General features: G+C 41.7%; 1 protein-coding gene across 1 annotated transcript in view; it reads right to left on the reverse strand.

Annotated features, from left to right (window-relative positions):
- Nucleotides 1-391: 391 nt before the first annotated feature.
- fam102ab (family with sequence similarity 102 member Ab) overlaps nucleotides 392-21,532 on the reverse strand; it is a 78,828-nt gene continuing 57,687 nt past the window's right edge. The window contains exons 5-12 of the mRNA XM_038971311.1: nucleotides 20,205-20,321; nucleotides 19,713-19,759; nucleotides 19,224-19,396; nucleotides 18,907-19,011; nucleotides 18,239-18,479; nucleotides 5,449-5,573; nucleotides 5,228-5,297; nucleotides 392-5,106 (exon numbers count right to left, since the gene is read on the reverse strand). Of these exons, the coding sequence (XP_038827239.1) occupies nucleotides 5,061-5,106; nucleotides 5,228-5,297; nucleotides 5,449-5,573; nucleotides 18,239-18,479; nucleotides 18,907-19,011; nucleotides 19,224-19,396; nucleotides 19,713-19,759; nucleotides 20,205-20,321 (924 nt within the window). The 3' untranslated portion in view covers nucleotides 392-5,060. The remainder of the gene's footprint in view (nucleotides 5,107-5,227; nucleotides 5,298-5,448; nucleotides 5,574-18,238; nucleotides 18,480-18,906; nucleotides 19,012-19,223; nucleotides 19,397-19,712; nucleotides 19,760-20,204; nucleotides 20,322-21,532) is intronic.

Raw genomic sequence — 21,532 nt, forward strand, 5'->3', positions numbered from 1 at the left:
GGAACTAGAAGCACAAGCATTTCGCTACACTCGCATTAACATCTGCTAACCATGTGTATTTGACAAATAAAATGTGATTTGATTTGAACAGAAGGTAGAGAGGAGGGAGTGAAAGGATTATAGGTCCTCCGGAAGTTTAGTTGAAATTACTATTGCAACATGTTCCTTGGTAAATGTGAATGATAGTGGTACCAGCTAGATGATTCATTGCTTAATCACATGTAAGTGATTGTTGTGTCTTGGAGATACTGTATACTTGTAAATCAGACATAATTCCACTACCAGATGGAGTCAAAGTAACAGCATGATCATTATGGAGTTACTGTATGGCCTCCTATATGAAATTGAGAGGTACATTGTATTATGAATGTGTAATAAATCAGCCAACAAGTTTTTTTAGATACCCAACAACGGCTTTATTTCCCCAAAATATGACATTTACATTGTTCAAATAGACATTTACCATCTTGAAAAGGAAACATTACAATGTGTGTACAGATATAGTTCCAATTCATCATGTCACAGTGTCTCTCCACATGTGAGTTGAATGTGATAGAATAAATGCATTTTAGGTGAAAAAAAGATGAGAACTTTGGAGCAATACCTGTGTGTATAATGTCTAAATAATTCTGGAAAATCAGAAAAATAGTAATTTCAATAGTCGTCTATTGATATAAATTCATTAACTGTTGATTTTTTTAATCATATAAATCTCTTATTATTAATATTATAATTCTTAAGGTCATGAGTTTGGGTGGACCTCTCGGAGAGTCTTGGACTCGTGTGCATAGTTTTAAAATCCCTTTACAAAGATGAAAAAAATAAAAGAAATAGAGGATAAATAATTGAAATAGATAAAATGTTATGTCAAGTTAGTTGTCCAGACCTAAGTGCTGTTATCATGAATATCATACCGGCCAAGGTTTCAGACGGAGGAATGGTATATCTGGTCCCCATTCAATTCTGGTTCCCCTACCTACTGAGCTGATTAGCCTTAGGAAAGGTCCATGTGAGTTTGCAAATGATGATATTCAAAGAAATTATTGATTTTTTAATCTCTGATTGAACAATGAAATTGATTTACAGTACTCGGTCTTTCAGAGAGCAATCTGTCTATTGACTGCCATCCTCTTACCTACCAAGTTCTTCAACCCACAAAATGTAGGTGATATAGTGGCTGAAAAGCGATGACAAATATCTGATGATGTGTTGCATCAGAGAAACCTCACCCTCCATAGTGATGTGTTGATTAATTCATATTTCAAATATGCAGCAGAAAATCCTTAGCGTTCCATTCATGACAGCGGAACCTCATGTTAGCATATTGGTTCAACTCGTTTGTTAGAAAAATCACAGGTTACAAATAGTCAAGAATGTAGGAAAACAGAACCCAAACAATTCAAGAAATATACAATGAGCCCTCTTGTAAAAACAGTAGCAGGGGAATCAGAAATAACCAATTATTACAACTCTTTAGTGTATCATTTTTTTTGTATACTTGATTTTTCAATGTTTCAAAGTAGAGCACAGGTACAGGTTTACCAATACATCTCTGCTGCATAGAACAAATAAACCAGCCAGCTGGTAAAAATTAAAACAAGTAAAATATTAATCAAGTGTTTGCTATTATAACCATTATCATTAATAAAAATGCTTGGGACTACACTACTACGAGATAGACAGTGTAACGTAATGAAAGACGCCAAGTGAAAGAAATCAATTGGTTTCGTTGTAAAAGAAGCTCACGCTAAAATACAGATTCACTGTGTTACAGAGGGCTTGTATAATCAAAGTTAATGAAATACAGTTGAATGGTCCATATCAGCTTGACACATACAAATAAAGCTAAGAAGACCTGTCAACATTTCCCCATGCATGTGTACGCACGTCAGTGAAGTTAAAGGTTATGCATTCATTGTTTCCTTTTTTTCCACACACAGTATGCACACAGCATCTACAATGACAATGACGCAAGGTGGAGAGTGAAATACACACAAAAAAGCACATTGCAACAGCACACACAGCCCAATTTTCTTTTTAAAGGGCCAGTCAGGAGACATTTTTCTCTTTGTGCCTCTGAATGTCAACTCTCAGTATGCTGTGAATGTCTGTGTCCCAAATATCACTGTATTCTCTATACAGGGCTCTCTTCAAAAGTAGTCCACTATGTAGGGAATAAGGTGCCATTTGGGACACCTTATGTCTGTTGTAAAAAAAAACATCCTTGTTAGGAAGCTATGTTGAAGCTACAGGTGTGTAGATGAAAGCCCATATTGCACTTTTCCTTTGAAAGACATTTCAAATGAACAGACTAAGGGCGATATTACAGGCTAAGGCGCGCGCATTAGGTCCGTTTCCCTGCTGAGGGCTTTCAGATCAACTGAAACGTTCCTCAGGGGTCAAGAACCTTGAGACAGGTGAGTGCCAAGCTCTTCAGCTTGCACACGCACAGACAATGCGCGGAAGTACACACACACACACGGACATTTCCTCGTTTCCACTCCCTCCCTAAAAAAGATATGCACAGGCACAAACACACATACAAGAGGCCATTGTCATTTGGGGATGAGAGGGGAGTTTCTACTCAAAATCCTCCATTGTTAGCTCTGATTGGCTCTGACTACACCATACCCACAATGCAATGTTCTTCTAACGGGATCAAAATCCGGGGGCGACAGAAATAAAATTACATTTCTCCCCAGCAAATAGAATAGCTTGTTCAATTAAATGAAGATGACCAGATACCACTGTCAGTTGTATCATTAGAGCCCTTATTCAATTGTAAGTTCATTACGCTTGATAACGACTGGTGATATTGAGGCTTAGTGGAAGGGCAACAGTTGGACAGTTGTAGCCAAGCCCACATAGAAGGTATTTCACAAAGAAGGATTACTAAGTTAGCCAGCCAACTTTAGTAACCCACTTCAGTAACCAAACCATTTAAGGGCCCCCACTCAATAAAAATCAGTGACCAGGCTTGCATTGAGAAAGCATATTTGAAATAATATGCAGTCGAATTTCCTTTTGAGTCTCACTGTAAGCATTGATTTGTTGAGAACACAAATCCAAAAAGGCTTTCTAGCAGATCAAGAATATAAAACTTTTCTCCCAGAAACCTAGTAACTTAGTTTAATTGACAACTCCAGTCCTTGACAACAGGGAGGGATGTCATGGGCATGGTGACACAAAAATAATTGGGTCTGACATACAGGACAAATGAGCAACAGTCAAGGGACAAAACTACTGAGACAGACAGACAGACAGAAGACTGTCAACAAAGACAGAAATGTCCCCCTCTGATTTTCCAACTTTTCCACTTACGGTATAGTCACCAAGCCAGCTGGTGAGCATGAGGATAGTGTCTCACATTACGGATGTAAAGAAGACTATGTACAAGACCCAGGGGAGGGGAGGACCAAGGGCTTAGACTACAGTAATCGATTACCAATCCTGCCTGCATTTACCTAGACTCCAATATTCGATTACCAATCCTGCCTGCATTTATCTAGACTACAGTAATCGATTACCAATCCTGCCTGCATTTACCTAGACTCCAATATTCGATTACCAATCCTGCCTGCATTTATCTAGACTACAGTAATCGATTACCAATCCTGCCTGCATTTACCTAGACTCCAATATTCGATTACCAATCCTGCCTGCATTTATCTAGACTACAGTAATCGATTACCAATCCTGCCTGCATTTACCAAGACTCCAGTATTTGATTACCAATCCTGCCTGCATTTATCTAGACTACAGTAATCGATTACCAATCCTGTCTGCATTTACCTAGACTCCAGTATTTGATTACCAATCCTGCCTGCATTTTTCTAGACTACAGTAATCGATTACCTATCCTGCCTGCATTTACCTATACTACAGTAATTGATTACCAATCCGGCCTGCATTTACCTAGACTACAGTAAACGATTACCAATCCTGCCTGTATTTACCTAGACTACAGTAATCGATTACTAATCCTGCCTGTATTTACCTAGACTACAGTAATCGATTACTTATCCTGTCTGCATTTATCTAGACTACAGTAATCGATTACCTATCCTGCCTGCATTTACCTATACTACAGTAATTGATTACCAATCCGGCCTGCATTTACCTAGACTACAGTAAACGATTACCAATCCTGCCTGTATTTACCTAGACTACAGTAATCGATTACTAATCCTGCCTGCATTTACCTAGACTAGAGTAATCGATTAATCATTGACCATGCAGTATGTACAGTTGCATATGGCCAGCCATATGAACACGCCTTTCTCTTTCTGAGGTCCGTATTTCAACATGATCTATGATCATATTACATATAAGCCTATATTCTAAAACATTCTGTAACTTATAATATATTCTATAATGTATATATCTATATAATTCTATAACATGGGTTCTTTGGGCTATACCGTAACTTTGACCCCAGGTCTGGTACGGTTTCTGAAATCGGGGGATTGCAAGGGGTCATCAAATATAGAACATTTCACATTGAAAACCACCCATTCAAGCCTAGTTCAAATGGCCTGTTCAATCTCTCTATTTAGTAGTTTGTAACCAAGTCTTTCTTTACTTTATCAATCTCCCCTCATTTGAATTTATATTTGTTATTTGAATAACTAAATGTATCCCCAACCATTATCATACACAAACATAACCCAGTGTAGTACACATTGTTCAAAAATGATACACACAGGGTAAATCATAACATTCCAACTTTTTGAGGCAGCCACATTTGCCTCCAACGCAACCTGTGTGGCTAGCTTTTTCCTGATTTTCAGTGTTTCACTACAACTCCCACGGTGCAATCGTTTCCCATTTCTCTCTCTATCAAGTAGTTTGCACACTTTACACCTATGCTCCCCCAGATGAAAGCATGAATATAACAACTTTTCTACATGAATGGATTATTCATAAATTACACCTCCCACCACCATCACCGTAAATATCTCATTAAAGGGTTACATATGTTGTTTAGTGGTGTTTGTTGAAGTGGTGTAACTCAAAAGACAGGCGTATGTGCATTTGTGTGAACACACACACACTCATCGCTAGTGACTCTCGATCACCACTGGCTCAAAGACGCCAGCAGTCACCCTACAGCAAACACAGAAGAAGAGGAAGGGATTAATTTCTTTATTTTACTACCATAATAAATTCTGTTTTTGATCATGCAATAACATACTGTACACAGACATTCTGGCATGCACAAACTCACTTGTTCCCCAGTTGTAACCCACTTAGGGCTGTAGTCCCATCTTTGCTGACAAACAATCTGAGGTTGCTGTCTGTGTATGGAAGCAAGAATGAAAGACAAAAAAGAGAGGGAGAGAATAGGTAGAGGAGAAAACAGTGAGGAGATGAGAGAGAGAAGCAAAATGTTATCATTGTGTGGTCATGCTCACTGTTCCATCAACACAACCTTCTTCCTACCCTTACCTTCTTCATGGCTGCTGACATCGGCAAAGTTCTGGCTCTGGATAATCTTGTCCACGATGTCGTCGGCGTCGATGCGCGTATCATCCACCCAGGTGGGTTGACTCTCAACCGTGTCCTTCTTCCTCCTGGCATGTCACATGACAGAGTTAACCCAACAACATCTGATGGAGGCTATTTTCAATGGTTGTTGACTGTGATGCAGTTAGCCTCGGTCACATGTTGTTTGTTATCGCAGCCGTCAGTGATTGTGCTAAAGTTAACCAGTAACGTCTCACCAAGGCTTTAACTATTGAACGCTAATCAGGTCATACCTGTCTCCATATTTGATGTTTACCTTATTGACATGGTACAACCAAAACGGTGTTCCATATATTACTGCCAAAAAGTAATTGGTTGAAGTGCAGGAATAAAGCACTTCTTGTCACGTTCCTGACCTGTTTTCTGTTGTTTGGTATGTGTTTATTGGTCAGGGCGTGAGTTTTGGGTGGGCAGTCTATGTTTTCTGTTTCTATGTTGGTTTTGGGTTGCCTGGTATGGCTCTCAATTAGAGGCAGGTGTTTGACGTTTCCTCTGATTGAGAGTCATATTAAGGTAGGTTGTTCTCACTGTTTGTTTGTGGGTGATTGTTCCTGTGTCTGTGTAATCCACATGGGACTGTTTCGTTTGTTCGTTCGTTTTAGGTAGTCTGTTCTTGCGTCCTTCGTCTATATGTAAGTTCGTTTGTTTCAGGTCTGTTGCCTTCGTTTATTGTTTTGTAGTTTGTTCTAGTGTTTTGTCAGTGTTTCGTCTGTTTGTAATAAATAGTTATGTATTCATCACCCGCTGCGCCTTGGTCCATTCATACACCACCAGACGAACGTTACAGAATCACCCACCAAACCCAGATCAAGCAGCGGGTTAACGGACAGCAACGACAGCGCAAGAAGGAGGAATGGACATGGGAGGATGTTTTGGACGGTAAGGGTTGCTACACATGGGAGGAGATCCTGGCTGGAAAGGATCGCCTCCCATGGGAACAGCTGGAGGCAGCTCGGAGAGCGGAGGAAACCGGAGAGAGGAACCGGCGTTATGAGGGGACGCGTCTAGCACGGAAGCCCGAAAAGCCCGTGAGTACTACCCAAAAATTTCTTGGGGGGGGGGGCTAAGAGGTAGTGGGCCGAGGGCAGGTAGGAGACCTGCGCCCACTTCCCAGGCTAACCGTGGAGAGCGGGAGTACGGGCAGACACCGTGTTACGCAGTAGAGCGCACGGTGTCTCCTGTATGTGTTCATAGCCCGGTGCGGGTTATTCCACCTCCCCGCACTGGTAGGGCTAGATTGGGCATTGAGCCAAATGTCATGAAGCCGGCCCTACATATCTGGCCACCAGTACGTCTCCTCGGGCCGGCTTACATGGCACCAGCCTTACGTATGGTGTCCCCGGTTCGCCTACATAGCCCGGTGCGGGTTATTCCACCTCCCCGCACTGGTCAGGCGACGGGGAGCATACAACCAGGTAAGGTTGGGCAGGTTCAGTGCTCAAGGGAGCCAGTACGCCTACACGGTCCGGTATATCCGGCGCCACCTTCCCGCCCCAGCTCAGTACCACCAGTGCCTGCACCACACACCAAGCCTCATGTGCGTCCTCAGAGCCCTGTACGCACTGTTCCTTCTCCCCGCACTCGCCCTGAGGTGCGTGCCCTCAGCCCGGTACCTCCAGTTCCGGTACCACGCACCAGTCCTATAGTGCGCATCGAGAGTCCAGTGTGCCCTGTTCCTGCTCCCCGCACTAGCCTTGAGGTGCGTGTCTCCAGTCCGGTACCATCAGTTCCGGCACCACGCACCAGGCCTACTGTGCGCCTCAGCAGGTCAGAGTCGGCTGTCTGCCCAACGCCGCCTGCACTGCTCGTCTGCCCAGCACCGTCTGAGCCATCTGTCTGCCCAGCACCGTCTGAGCCATCTGTCTGCCCAGCGCCGTCTGAGCCATCCGTCTGCCCAGCGCCTTCGGAGCCATCCGTCTGCCCAGTGCCTTCGGAGCCATCCGTCTGCCCAGCGCCTTCTGAGCCATCCGTCTGCCCAGCGCCTTCTGAGCCATCCGTCTGCCCAGCGCCTTCTGAGCCATCCGTCTGCCACGAGCCATTAGAGCCGCCCGTCTGCCCCGAGCCATTAGAGCCGTCCGTCAGTCAGGAGCCGCTAGAGCCGTCCGTCAGTCAGGAGCTGCCAGAGCCGCCAGCCAGTCAGGAGCTGCCAGAGCCGCCAGCCAGTCAGGAGCTGCCAGAGCCGCCAGCCAGTCAGGAGCTGCCAGAGCCGCCAGCCAGTCAGGAGCTGCCAGAGCCGCCAGCCAGTCAGGAGCTGCCAGAGCCGCCAGCCAGTCAGGAGCTGCCAGAGCCGCCAGCCAGTCAGGAGCTGCCAGAGCCGCCAGCCAGTCAGGAGCTGCCAGAGCTGCCCTACAGTCATGAGCTGCCCTACAGTCATGAGCTGCCCTACAGTCATGAGCTGCCCTCCAGTCATGAGCTGCCCTCCAGTCATGAGCTGCCCTCCAGTCATGAGCTGCCCTCCAGTCATGAGCTGCCCTCCAGTCATGAGCTGCCCTACAGTCATGAGCTGCCCTACAGTCATGAGCTGCCATGAGCTGCCACTCAGTCATGAGCTGCCACTCAGTCCGGAGCTGCCACTCAGTCCGGAGCTGCCACTCAGTCCGGAGCTGCCATTAGTACAGAGTTGTCCCTCTGTCCTAAGCTACCTCTCTGTCCTGAGCTACCTCTCTGTCCTGAGCTACCTCTCTGTCCTGAGCTACCTCTCTGTCCTGAGCTACCTCTCTGTCCTGAGCTGTCTCCTCTATGTAGGAGGGGCCTTAGTGAAGGTTCCTGGACCATGGTCGGGGGCGAGGGTCGCCACTCAAAGGACGCTAAGGAGGGGGACAAAGACAGTGGTGGAGTGGTGTCCTCGTCCACCGCCGGAGCCGCCACCGCGGACAGATGCCCACCCAGACCCTCCCCTTGAGTTGTAGGGGTGCGCCCGGAGTTCGCACCTTGAGGGGGGGGGTTCTGTCACGTTCCTGGCCTGTTTTCTGTTGTTTGGTATGTGTTTATTGGTCAGGGCGTGAGTTTTGGGTGGGCAGTCTATGTTTTCTGTTTCTATGTTGGTTTTGGGTTGCCTGGTATGGCTCTCAATTAGAGGCAGGTGTTTGACGTTTCCTCTGATTGAGAGTCATATTAAGGTAGGTTGTTTTGAAGACTTTCCGCTGACGTATGACGTAAAGGTAACGTAAGGGTAATGGCGGACTGAAGGGATTTATGTAGAGCACCTCAAGATAAAACATAATATTCGAAATATCTGCTAAATTAGACTAAAATATTAGCACTACTTAATCTGGTGAGTGATAACCTTCAATCTGGACAATAACACAAAACAAATCCTAAAACTAGAGACATTTATCGACAAATATTACGAAAACAGGCAACAACCAAACATGACGGAGAGTAAGACAGGGGAACCGATTACAAAACGAAAACGTGACTCTTCTACAGACACTGATGATTTAATATTCTCACCACCGGGAATGGTAAAGGTCGAAACCGATCTGTTAAAATCAATAAATGACAAACTGGGTATACTTGAATTAGTTAGTAAGGATATAAAAGAGTTGAAGGCAAGCCTAGAGATGAGTGATGAAAAAGCTGCGACATTGGAGAAGCAAACACACGCGCTAAAAGGGACAGTCAATAAGATTGAAACCGAAATGAATGGAATTAAAAAGGAGAACACCGTTCTGAAAGAAACCTTACTGGACATACAAACTAGATCCATGAGAGAGAATTTGGTACTTACAGGTATCCAAGAAAAAGAAGGAGAAGTTCCTGAATCTATAGTTAGAGAGTTCCTCCTTACAGCGCTTCAGATTCCACGCGAAGTTATCGACAAAATCCAACTTGAACGCGTTCACCGCTTCGGACAGAGAGGGCAGAGGTACGAACGCCCAATCGTTGCCAAATTTGCTTCATTTAAAGATAAAATAATGGTTAAAAGCCTGGGTAAAAGACTTGCTGGGACCAAAATTGGCATGAATGATCAGTTTCCGAAGGAAATTGCAGAACGGCGCAAAGTTCTGTATCCAATTTTCAAAGAAAATAGATTAAAAGCGAAACGAGTAGCTCTCGTCGTTGATAAACTATATATTGATAACCAGTTGTTCAGAGACACAAAGACTACTCCATGGTTATTTTAAAAATTACAAAGTTCTCATAGACGAGGGAAATAAACACAATTCAAGCCCGGTTACTGATTGTAACAATACAATAAAAAATATAGCTTTTCTATAAATCTTCACATATAACTAATTGAACACACAAGCACTAATTCAACATAGTGAAGATAAAAACTAAGTAAACAGAAGGCACAGTATGTGTGGATGGTATGGTTTGTGTTTATTTTTTATTTTATTTGTTATGTTTGGAAAGTTGAGTGAGTGAGTAATGAAATGGTTGCATATCCCAGAGCCAATGTATTGCTGTGAGCCGGGTATGAGAGGGCTTTCAATGTTGTTCAGATGATGGATATACTTTTATAATGAATTATACGTCTTATTTATTTATTGTCCTATCATGGAGAACTACATTTTTTATTTATTTTTTTATAAATTATATCTAATTATTTATTATCCTATTTTAATGGTACGGTCCATGGCACTATACCCTAGACACCCACCTGAATGACCCAGATACTAAGGAGAAGTCCCTAACTGTTTTATGTGCCCGCTGTAAGCGGTCTGTATGCAGCTAAAATGAGGTCAGAGACCAAGAGCAGCACTGCCCCCTCAAGATTCTGAGCCTGCTTGGCAGGGTTGGTCCTGCAAAGCCAAAGCCCCATAAAGGGAGAGCATAATATACAAGGAAATTCTCAAAGCTGCTAATGAGAACCTTGACGACCTTGTACCTAGCCGGTGGGGATTCCGGTGGGGTGCCCCCACCCAGCCAGTGGCAGTGCTGGCAACACTAGCTGCAGTAACCCATGGGGAGGGGGTCACACTCGGACATTCAGAGAGGGGGTATATTATTGTGGCCCTGGCGGCACAAAATCAAAGTCGGACTGCATGGAGATGCGTGGGGACATGGTCATGACGGGTGGCCGTATTGTGGGTGTTTCAGGAATAAGGTGTACATTTGACCTCCATTATCTAGGATATGACAATGGTAAATAAATCTCTCAATTTTTGCTAATTTTTTGTGCGGCCTTGCAGGCCTTCTCATGCAGCTGCAACTGCAAGTGCATTTGTAAATCATGACCCATCTTGAGTTGGGCTCTGGGATGGTGCAATTGTTGAGAAAGTGAGCTTATGGTTGTGTGGGGGTAAGGGCTGAGTGTGTGTGGGTGTATGTGTGTATCCCACAACTGTTGCGAAGGAAGAAGTAAAAGATGTTAGGGACAATAGAGGATGATCCACAGATATATATAATACAAATCGAGGTGAGGGCAATGGAAATGCATATGGTAATTGATCTTCTTCAATTCGGTAAATGGCACTGTATGCTCTTTTCAAAGAATGGATCCCAGTCGGTTCAGGGCTATGGGATACAGGGGGTCGAGGGTGGTCTACCGGGCATTGGGATGACAAGCCATCTCGAGATGAGGCCTTTTAGCGGGTGGAATAGTAGGGACCAATTGGAGGTTTACTTAGTAGAAATGCAAATATCATGGTACAACTATATAGACACTCAATCATTATGTTACTTTTTAATAGTACGTTTACAAAAATATATTCTGATTAAAAGAATGAAAGGTGTGTCTCATTATGGTAAGTGGTGAAATAAGTATAGCCAGTTACAATTGTAATGGCTTAGCAGATAATAAGAAAAGACGATCAGTATTTACCTGGCTAAAAGAGAAGGATTATAATATCTATTGTTTACAGGAAACCCATTCAACAGTTTTAGATGAAGTTTTGTGGAAAAAGAACTGGGGGGGCAAAATATATTTCTCCCATGGGCAAAGAAATTCAAAAGGGGTGATGGTTTTAATTAACAATAATTTTGATCCAAATGTGCAAATTGTCCAAACAGATCCTCAAGGTAGATGGATTATTTTAAATATGTTTTTGGACAATAAACAAATATGGCTTGTTAACCTATACGGTCCGAATAATGATGATCCAAGCTTCTTTGAAAATATATATAAGAATTTATCAACTCTACAAGCAACACTAGACTCTATTATTATAGTGGGAGATTTTAATACGGTCTTAAATACCTCTATAGACCGGAAAGGAAATCACACTACAAACTATCACCCTCAGGCACTTAAGGAAATCATGAATGTCATGGATATATTGGAATTAGTGGATATATGGAGACTTAAATACCCTGATTTAGTGAGATATACATGGCGGAGGCTGAATCAAGCTAGTCGTCTTGACTACTTTCTTATACCATTCTCTCTGGCACCAAAAGTTAAAAAAGTGTTGATAGGGGACAGAATGCGGTCGGATCATCACATAATTGGCATATATATTTCTCTTACAGAATTTCCACGTGGGCGAGGATATTGGAAATTTAATCAAAGTCTACTAGATGATAAATTGTTTAGAACTAGGACAGAAGATTTTATAACTGACTTGTTCAGACATAACATAGGTACAGCAGATCCCCTTATTGTATGGGACACTTTTAAGTGTGCCTTTAGAGGCCATGCAATTCAGTACTCATCTATAAAACAAAGGGAATTTAGATCAAAAGAGTCCATATTAACAAAGGAAATTGAAGGACTAACAGTACAGTTAGATAGCAATAAAAACGGTACCATAGAGGCACAGAATAAGTTAGAGGAAAAACAAAAAGAAATGGAGGAACTTATTCAAGAAAGATCCAGTGTAATATATTATAAAAATAAAGCGAACTGGATGGAATATGGGGAAAAATGCACCAAATTCTTTTTCAATCTTCAATATAGAAATGCTACCAAAAAAAATGTATTAAAACTTGTTACAAATGATGGAGTCACGCATGATTCACCAAATGATATTTTGAAAGAGGAAGTAAAGTACTTTAAGAATATGTTTTCGTTTCAGGCTCCTCCATCTCCACTAACTGAAACTAATTGTATGGATTTTTTTCCTATTAATAATGTAAAATTAACATCTGTACAGAAAGACTCATGTGAAGGCCAAATTACAGAGGAGGAACTGCTTGATGCAATTGGGGCCTTTAAGGATGGGAAAACTCCAGGGCTGGATGGCATACCAGTGGAAGTATACAAAACTTTTTTTGATATACTCAAAGGACCATTATTAGCTTGTTTTAACCACTCCTATATAAATGGTAGATTATCAGACACGCAACAAGAAGGTCTGATATCGTTATTACTGAAACAGGACCCAAGTGGTATATATAAAGATCCAGTCCAATTAAAAAATTGGAGACCTCTTACACTTCAGTGTTGTGATGCAAAAATCCTAGCAAAATGCTTGGCGCATAGAATAAAAAAAGTTTAGTCATATTATTCATCCTAATCAGACAGGTTTTTTACATGGACGATACATTGGAGATAATATAAGGCAAGTACTGGAAACAATAGAACACTATGAAATATCGGGGACACCAGGTCTGGTTTTCATAGCTGATTTTGAAAAGGCTTTTGATAAAGTACGACTGGAGTTTATATATAAATGCCTAGAATATTTCAATTTTGGGGAATCTCTTATAAAATGGGTTAAAATTATGTATAGTAACCCTAGGTGTAAAATAGTAAATAATGGCTACATCTCAGAAAGTTTTAAACTATCTAGAGGAGTAAAACAAGGTTGTCCACTATCGGCATATCTATTTATTATTGCCATCGAAATGTTAGCTGTTAAAATTAGATCAAACATTAATATTAATGGATTAGAAATCCGTGGCTTAAAAACTAAGGTGTCATTGTACGCTGATGATTCATGTTTTCTTTTAAAACCACAACTAGAGTCTCTCCACGGCCTCATAGAGGATCTAGATACCTTTGCTATCCTCTCTGGATTAAAACCAAATTATGATAAATGTACCATATTACGTATTGGATCACTAAAAAATACACATTTTATATTGCCATGTAGTTTACCAATTAAATGGTCTGACGGAGATGTGGACATACTCGGTATAAAAATCCCAAAAGAAAGAAATGATCTCACTCCAATAAATTTTTATAGAAAGTTAGCAAAAATAGATAAGATCTTGCTACCATGGAAAGGAAAATACTTGTCTATTTGTGGAAAAATCACCCTGATTAACTCTTTAGTCATATCACAGTTTACCTATTTGCTTATGGTTTTGCCTACACCTAGTGACCTGCTTTTTAAATTATATGAACAAAAAATATTCCATTTTATTTGGAACGGCAAGCCAGATAAAATTAAAAGGGCCTATTTATATAACGAATATGAATTCGGAGGGCAGAAATTATTAAATATTAAAGCATTAGACCTCTCACTAAAGGCATCAGTCATACAAAAGTTATACTTAAATCCAAACTGGTTCTCTAGTAAATTGGTACGAATGTCTCATCCTATGTTCAAGAAGGGCCTTTTTCCCTTTATTCAGATTACACCTGCTCACTTTCGGTTGTTTGAAAAGGAAATAATCTCCAAAATATCCTTATTTTTTAAACAAGCCTTAGAAAGTTGGTTGCAATTTCAGTTTAATCCACCTGAAAGGACGGAACAAATAGTACAACAAATATTGTGGTTAAATTCAAATATAGTAATTGATAAAAAAACTGTATTTATCGAAGAAATGTTTAAAAAAGGTATAATTTTTGTGAATGATATCATAAATAGGACTGGTGGAGTTATGTCACACATGCAGCTAACACAGACATATGGAAATGTCTGCTCTACCCAAAATTACAACCAATTAATTGCAGCATTACCACAAAAATGGAAGAGGCAAGTAGAAGGGGAAAAAAGTAAGGAACTTGTATGTCGGCCCTGTATTAAAGAACATAAATGGTTAAAGAAAAGTGCGATAAATAAAAACATATACCAATTTCATTTAAGGACCAAAAAACTGACAGCTGTGCCATATAAATTGCAAAATAGTTGGGAAGAGATTTTCGATGTACCCATTCCATGGCACATGGTTTATGAATTGATACGCAAAACAACGCCGGATTCAAAACTTCGAATTTTTCAATTTAAATTACTGTACAAAATTCTTGCAACTAATAGAATGTTATATATATGGGGTATACAATCTTCCCAGCTCTGCAGATTCTGTTGTGAGGAGGCAGAGTCATTAGATCATTTATTTTGGTATTGTCCATATGTAGCTCGTTTTTGGTCACAGGTCCAGGAATGGCTGAAGAATTGCAACATTTGCCTAGAACTAACGCTACAGATAGCAATACTGGGGGATTTGAAAAGCCATAGTCAATCAATCAATAATATAATAATTATTTTAGCAAAAATGTTTATTTTTAATTTACAATCTGTAGAAGCTATGAGAATAGGAAGGTTCAAATCTTTTGTGAAGCATCACAGCACAGTTGAAAAATATATGGCAAATAAAAATCCGAAATGGATGATGTTGGAAGATAGATGGGAAGGGTTGAGTGGAACTGAAGGGTGGGACTAATAACAAGATAAACAATGTAGGGCATACGGGATCTGTGAAATGTGTATAGGTGCGGAGCTTTTGTGAAATAGCACAGTTACAAGTGGAAATAAAATTGGATGGACAACAGAAATAGAGGAAGGACTAAGAACAAACAAGAGAGAACTATTATAAAGTAGTCTGTGTCTGTAAAATAGGTATAAGATGTATAAATTGAAGGTAAAAGCAGAAGTGTTTATTAGTTTACTCCAATTGGGGGAGCGGTGGTAGGGTTGCGGGGAATAATAATAAAGGTATATTCTTTAAAAAAGTATGTATGTCTATATAGGTATGTGTATGTATATATGTATATATGTATGCATGCGTGTATGGATATATATATTTACCCAAAAAAATATGGGGGATTGGAAATGATGCAGACAATTACATTGGAAGCAACATTCTTTCCGCAATATTAAGCTGATCCACCCCAAAAAAAACAAAAAAAAAAAAAGGTAGGTTGTTCTCACTGTTTGTTTGTGGGTGATTGTTCCTGTGTCTGTGTAATCCACATGGGACTGTTTCGTTTGTTCGTTCGTTTTAGGTAGTCTGTTCTTGCGTCCTTCGTCTATATGTAAGTTCGTTTGTTTCAGGTCTGTTGCCTTCGTTTATTGTTTTGTAGTTTGTTCTAGTGTTTTGTCAGTGTTTCGTCTGTTTGTAATAAATAGTTATGTATTCATCACCCGCTGCGCCTTGGTCCATTCATACACCACCAGACGAACGTTACACTTCTGAGTAGCATCTACTGTCTGCAGGCTTTTCCTTTCTTTATATTCAGTGTTTTTGGCCCAGAAACAATTTTGATTTTTGGGAATAAATGTCATGACAAAGAAATACAAATATATGTGTGTGTGTATATACAGTACCAGTCAAGTTTAAACACACCTACTTATTCCAGGGTAATTTCTTTATTTGTACTATTTTCTACATTGTAGAATAATAGTGAAGACATCAAAACTATGAAATAACACATATGGAATCATGTAGTAACCCAAAAAGTGTTAAACAAATCTAAATATATTTTAGATTCTTCAAAGTAGCCACCCTTTGCCTTGATGACAGCTTTGCACACTTTTGGCATTCTCTCAACCAGCTTCATGAGGTAGTCACCTAGAATGCATTTCAATTAACAGGTGTGCCTTGTTAAAAGTTAATTTGTTGAATTCTTTTCCTCTTTAATGCGTTTGAGCCAATAAGTTGTGTAGTGAAAAGGTAGGGTTGGTATACAGAAGAGAGCCCTATTTGGTAAAAGACCAAGTCGAATTGCTGCAAAGAAACCACTACCAAAGGACACCAATAATAATAAGAGATTTGCTTGGGCCAAGAAACATGAGCAATGTACATTAGACCAGTGGAAATCTGTCCTTTGGTCTGATGAGTCCAAATTTGAGATTTTTGGTTCCAACCACCGTGTCTTTGTGAGACGCAGAGTACGTGAATGGATGATCTCTGCATGTGTGGTTCCTACCGTGAAGCATGGAGGAGGAGGTGTGATGGTGTGAGGGTACTTTGCTGGTGACACTGTCAGTGATTTATTTAGAATTCAAGGCACACTTAACCAGCATGGCTACCACAGCATTCTGCAGCGATACGCCATCCCATCTGGTTTGCGTTTAGTGGGACTATCATTTGATTTTCAACAGGACAATTACCCAAAACACACCTCCAAGCTGTGTAAGGGCTATTTGACCAAGAAGGAGAGTGATGGAGTGCTGCATCAGATGACCTGGCCTCCACAATCACCCGACCTCAAACCAATTGAGATGGTTTGGGATGAGTTGGACCGCAGAGTGAAGGAAAAGCAGCCAACAAGTGCTCAGCATATGTGGGAACTCCTTCAAGACTGTTGGAAAAGCATTAAAGGTGAGTACCTCATGAAGCTGGTTGAGAGAATGCCAAGAGTGAGCAAAGCTGTCATCAAGGCAAAGGGTGGCTACTTTAAAGGATCTAACAAATATTTTTCTGCTTACTACATGATTCCATATGTGTTATTTCATAGTTGTGATGTCTTCACTATTATTCTACAATGTAGAAAATAGTAAAAATAAAGAAAAACCCTTGAATGAGTAGGTGTGTCCAAACTTTTGACTGGTACTGTATATACATTGAGTGTACAAATATACATTGAGTGTACAAAACATTAAGAACACCTGCTCTTTCCATGACAGACTGACCAGGTTAATCCAGGTGAAAGCTACGATCCCTTATTGATGTCATCTGTTAAATCCACTTCAATCAGCGTAGATGAAGGGAAGGAGACAGGTTAAAGAAGGATGTTTAAGCCTTAAAACATTTGAGACAAGGATTGTGTATGTGTACCATTCAGGGGGTGATTGGGCAAGACAAAATATTTAAGTGCCTTTTGAACGGGGGATGGTAGTAGGTGCACCGGTTTGTGTCAAGAACTGCAACGCTGCTGGGATTTTCACGCTCAACAGTTTTCCGTGTGTCTCAAGAATGGTCCACCACCCAAAGGACATCCAGCCAACATGACGCAAGTGTGGGAAGCAGTGTAGTCAACATGGGTCAGTATCCCTGTGGAACGCTTTTGACACATTTTAGAGTCAATGCTCTGACGAATTGAGGCTGTTCTGAGTGCAAAAGCGGGGGAGTAACTCCATATTAGGAAGGAGTTCTTAATGTTTTTCAAAATCAGTGTATATGTGTGATGTGTGTGTTTCTATAAACTGGGTGGGTCGAGCCCTGAATGCTGTTTGGCTGACCAAAATAAATGTTTATATTAATATGTAGGAACTGGGTTCTACAGTTTGCTGTCTCTGGCTCCACACCTACCCCACCCGGCCATCTAGATGTGTGAAGGTTAGTGTCTTTTCTGTTGGGAAGCTAATGATCCATCATGTATGACATTCCTGGGAGTGTGTAAACTTAAATTTTTGGTGGTATATTAGACCGTATACCACAGGTATGACAAAACATTTATTTTTACTGCTCTGATTATGTTGGTAACCAGTTTATAATAGCAATAAGGCATTTCAGGGCTTTGTGGTATATGGCCAATATACCACTCCTAAGGGCTGTATCCAGGCACTCCTCGTTGCATCGTGATTAAGAACAGCCCTTAGTCGTGGTATTTTGGCCATATACCACACCCCCTCGGGCCTTATTGCTTAAATATGTGTGTGTATATTTGTGTGTGTGTGTGTGTGTGTGTGTGTGTGTGTGTGCTGTAGCTTGCCTGGAGGGTCTGTTGGAGAGCAGGATGGGCCGCGGTGGCCGCGGGGGTCTCTCACACTTGGTGCCCGGCTCTCCGGTTGTCTGGGGGTCTGCTGCAAGGGGGTGGGGGTTGGCGAGGGCGTGTGCGTGGGGGGTCTGGGTGGGGGTGGCCAGGCCCCCAGAGGTGCTACTGCTTGTGGAGGTGTTACGGCGGTGTGTGAGGTCTGTTAGGCTGGAGGAGCGAGAGTGCTCCGTACTGTACCCTGGAGGAGAGGGGAGGATGGGAAGACATACAAGTCAATTAGACACACACACACTCACACATGGGGTTGACATATAACCCCATGCCAGACTTGATATTATTTGTCCATAATGATCCTCCCCCGTCATGAAATCATGGTATCTTTTAGATCAAATCAGAATTAGAACCTAATTGAGTTTGTCCAGGGCTAAGATGTCATCTATGTGCAAATGGAGACCCTGACTTGAGTAGCTATGGCCCCGTGTCAAAATGCTCCAGTGCGATGTTTCCTCTAGGTACAGATCTAGGATAAACTTCCCCTCCTCTAAACCTAACCTTAACCATTAGTGGGGAAAATGCAAAACAGACCCAATATCTGCGCCTAAGGGCAACTTCACTCGTCTCCTACCAACATACACAACATGGCAATCCAAAAGAGGCTGACTGACCTGATATTTTGCTCTGCTGGCTGGCATAGCTGGAATTCCGGGAGTGTCCTATGTGGAAGACCTCATCTGGGCTGGGCAGGCTCTGCTCCAACTGCTCGGGTAGACCTGAAGCCACAACACAACACACAGGATGATGTTAGCTTTCTGTGGCACAGAATTACACTTTTTTACAAAATACACAGTAGCATGTTACAAATGGCACCCCATATAGACAACACAGGAGTCAACTTATTGAAATGACAATCAAACGATTAAATAGATACAAATAAATAATGTGTAAACAGTCAGCTGTGATTGGCTGTGATTGTCTGTCGTACCAGAGTTGAGGGGAGCTGAGGGGAGTCTGGGTTTGAGGGGCCGTCCTGATGATGTCCTGATGACGCCCCCTGGGGGAGGGTTTGAGTTGGCATCGGTGCCCTCGCCTTTACAGTCCAGCTGCAGGGAGGGGTCCTGGCCCGGGATCGAGATGGACTTGGCTGTGCTGGGGGGCCTAGAAGGTCAAAGGTCATTGTGTAATTAAGTTCAAAGTAAGCATTGAAAACACAGATTAATGAAGTAATATTTGATCATATTTGTCACAGTAGTACTAAACAACCAAGGGTACTAAGAGAATGAAAAGTACTAAGTTGACAAAGGTTAAGAAAACCAAAGTTTGAATGAGAGTGAGAGGAGGAAATCTTGTAGAACTAGGTCAGTGGTAGAGGGTCTATGAGTGTTCCTTGTAGTCTATATTTTAGACTCTATTTCGCAAGCTACGTTGATGGTATACATTTTGGCCAAAAGGTGGCGCCAGAGGTCCAACTCACGTTTTGAAGCAAGGATCCCCCGACAAAAGTGTAATTCCAATAGTAACCTAGAAAAAATTGTAATAACATTATCATCATCAACATAATCACCATCAACGTCATTGTATATTGTTACAACAAAACACTGCAGCCTTTGTAGTAGAATAACTACTGTTCACTTCCTCAATGTAATACAATGTTTCTATGGTCAAATGAAAGTATGTATGGTATGTGAGTAAGCTATATAAAAGAGTCAGGTTAGAAATAAGCCAAGAGAGGGGCACCTGGCAATATCTTTCTATTCATCCATCAGATAACCATTTAGGGGCCCTGCAAATACCTATCCAATGCCTAGTTGGAAGGCAAACTGTTTATTCAACCTGAACCATTCCTGAACAAGTCTCAACATGGTCTTGCTCTCTGGGTTTCGCCACCACGTGTACAAAGGACAAATCTTTGCACATGGGGTTTCGATAAGCTCATGTGAACGTGTGAGTTTGTGTGTGTGGTTACCTTGAGAATGGAGTTGTCCTGACGAATGTTCTTAGTGTCGTAGCCCTCGAGGATACAGCAGTGCACAGTGGAGCCTGAGCCAGCAAACTCCGCCATGTTGAGGTCAGCAAAGCCCAGCTGGGGGAGAGAGAGACATAGAGAGAGAGACATAGAGAGAGAAACAGAGAAAGAGACATAGAGAGAGAGACATAGAGAGAGAGATATAGAGAGAGAAACATAGAGAGACATAGAGAGACATAGAGAGAGAGACATAGAGAGAGACACAGAGAGAGAGAAATAGAGAGACAGAGAGAGAGAGACATAGAGAGAGAGACATAGAGAGAGAGACATAGAGAGAGAGACATAGAGAGAGAGAGACATGGAGAGAGAGACATAGAGAGAGACATAGAGAGAGAGACATAGAGAGAGAGACATAGAGAGAGAGACATAGAGAGAGAGAGACATGGAGAGAGAGACATAGAGAGAGACATAGAGAGACATAGAGAGAGAGACATAGAGAGAGACATAGAGAGACATATAGAGAGTGACAGAGAGAGAGAGAGAGACAGAGAGAGAGAGACATAGAGAGAGTGACAGAGAGAGAGAGACATAAAGAGAGAGACATAGAGAGAGACATAGAGAGAGAGACATAGAGAGAGAGAGAGAGAGAGAGAGAGAGAGAGAGAGAGAGAGAGAGAGAGACAGAGAGAGAGAGACATAGAGAGAGTGACAGAGAGAGAGAGACATAAAGAGAGAGACATAGAGAGAGACATAGAGAGAGAGACATAGAGAGAGAGAGAGAGAGAGAGAGAGAGAGAGAGAGAGACATAGAGAGAGTGACAGAGAGAGAGAGACATAAAGAGAGAGACATAGAGAGAGAGACAGAGAGAGAGAGACATAGAGAGAGAGACATAGAGAGGGAGACATAGAGAGAGAGACATAGAGAGAGAGACAGAGAGACATAGAGAGAGAGACATAGAGAGAGAGACATAGAGAGAGAGACATAGAGAGAGAGACATAGAGAGAGAAACAGAGAGAAAGACATAGAGAGAGAGACAGAGAGAGAGACATAGAGAGAGAGACATAGAGAGAGAAACAGAGAGAAAGACATAGAGAGACATAGAGAGAGAAACAGAGAGAGAGAGACATAGAGAGACATAGAGAGACATATAGAGAGTGACAGAGAGAGAGTGACAGAGAGAGAGTGACAGAGAGAGAGAGACATAGAGAGACATAGAGAGACATATAGAGAGTGACAGAGAGAGAGTGACAGAGAGAGAGAGAGACATAGAGAGAGAGACATAGAGAGACATAGAGAGACATAGAGAGAGAGACATAGAGAGAGACAC

This window comes from Salvelinus namaycush, chromosome 31 (genome assembly GCF_016432855.1).
Source record: "Salvelinus namaycush isolate Seneca chromosome 31, SaNama_1.0, whole genome shotgun sequence".
In the NCBI taxonomy this organism is placed as follows: domain Eukaryota; kingdom Metazoa; phylum Chordata; class Actinopteri; order Salmoniformes; family Salmonidae; genus Salvelinus; species Salvelinus namaycush.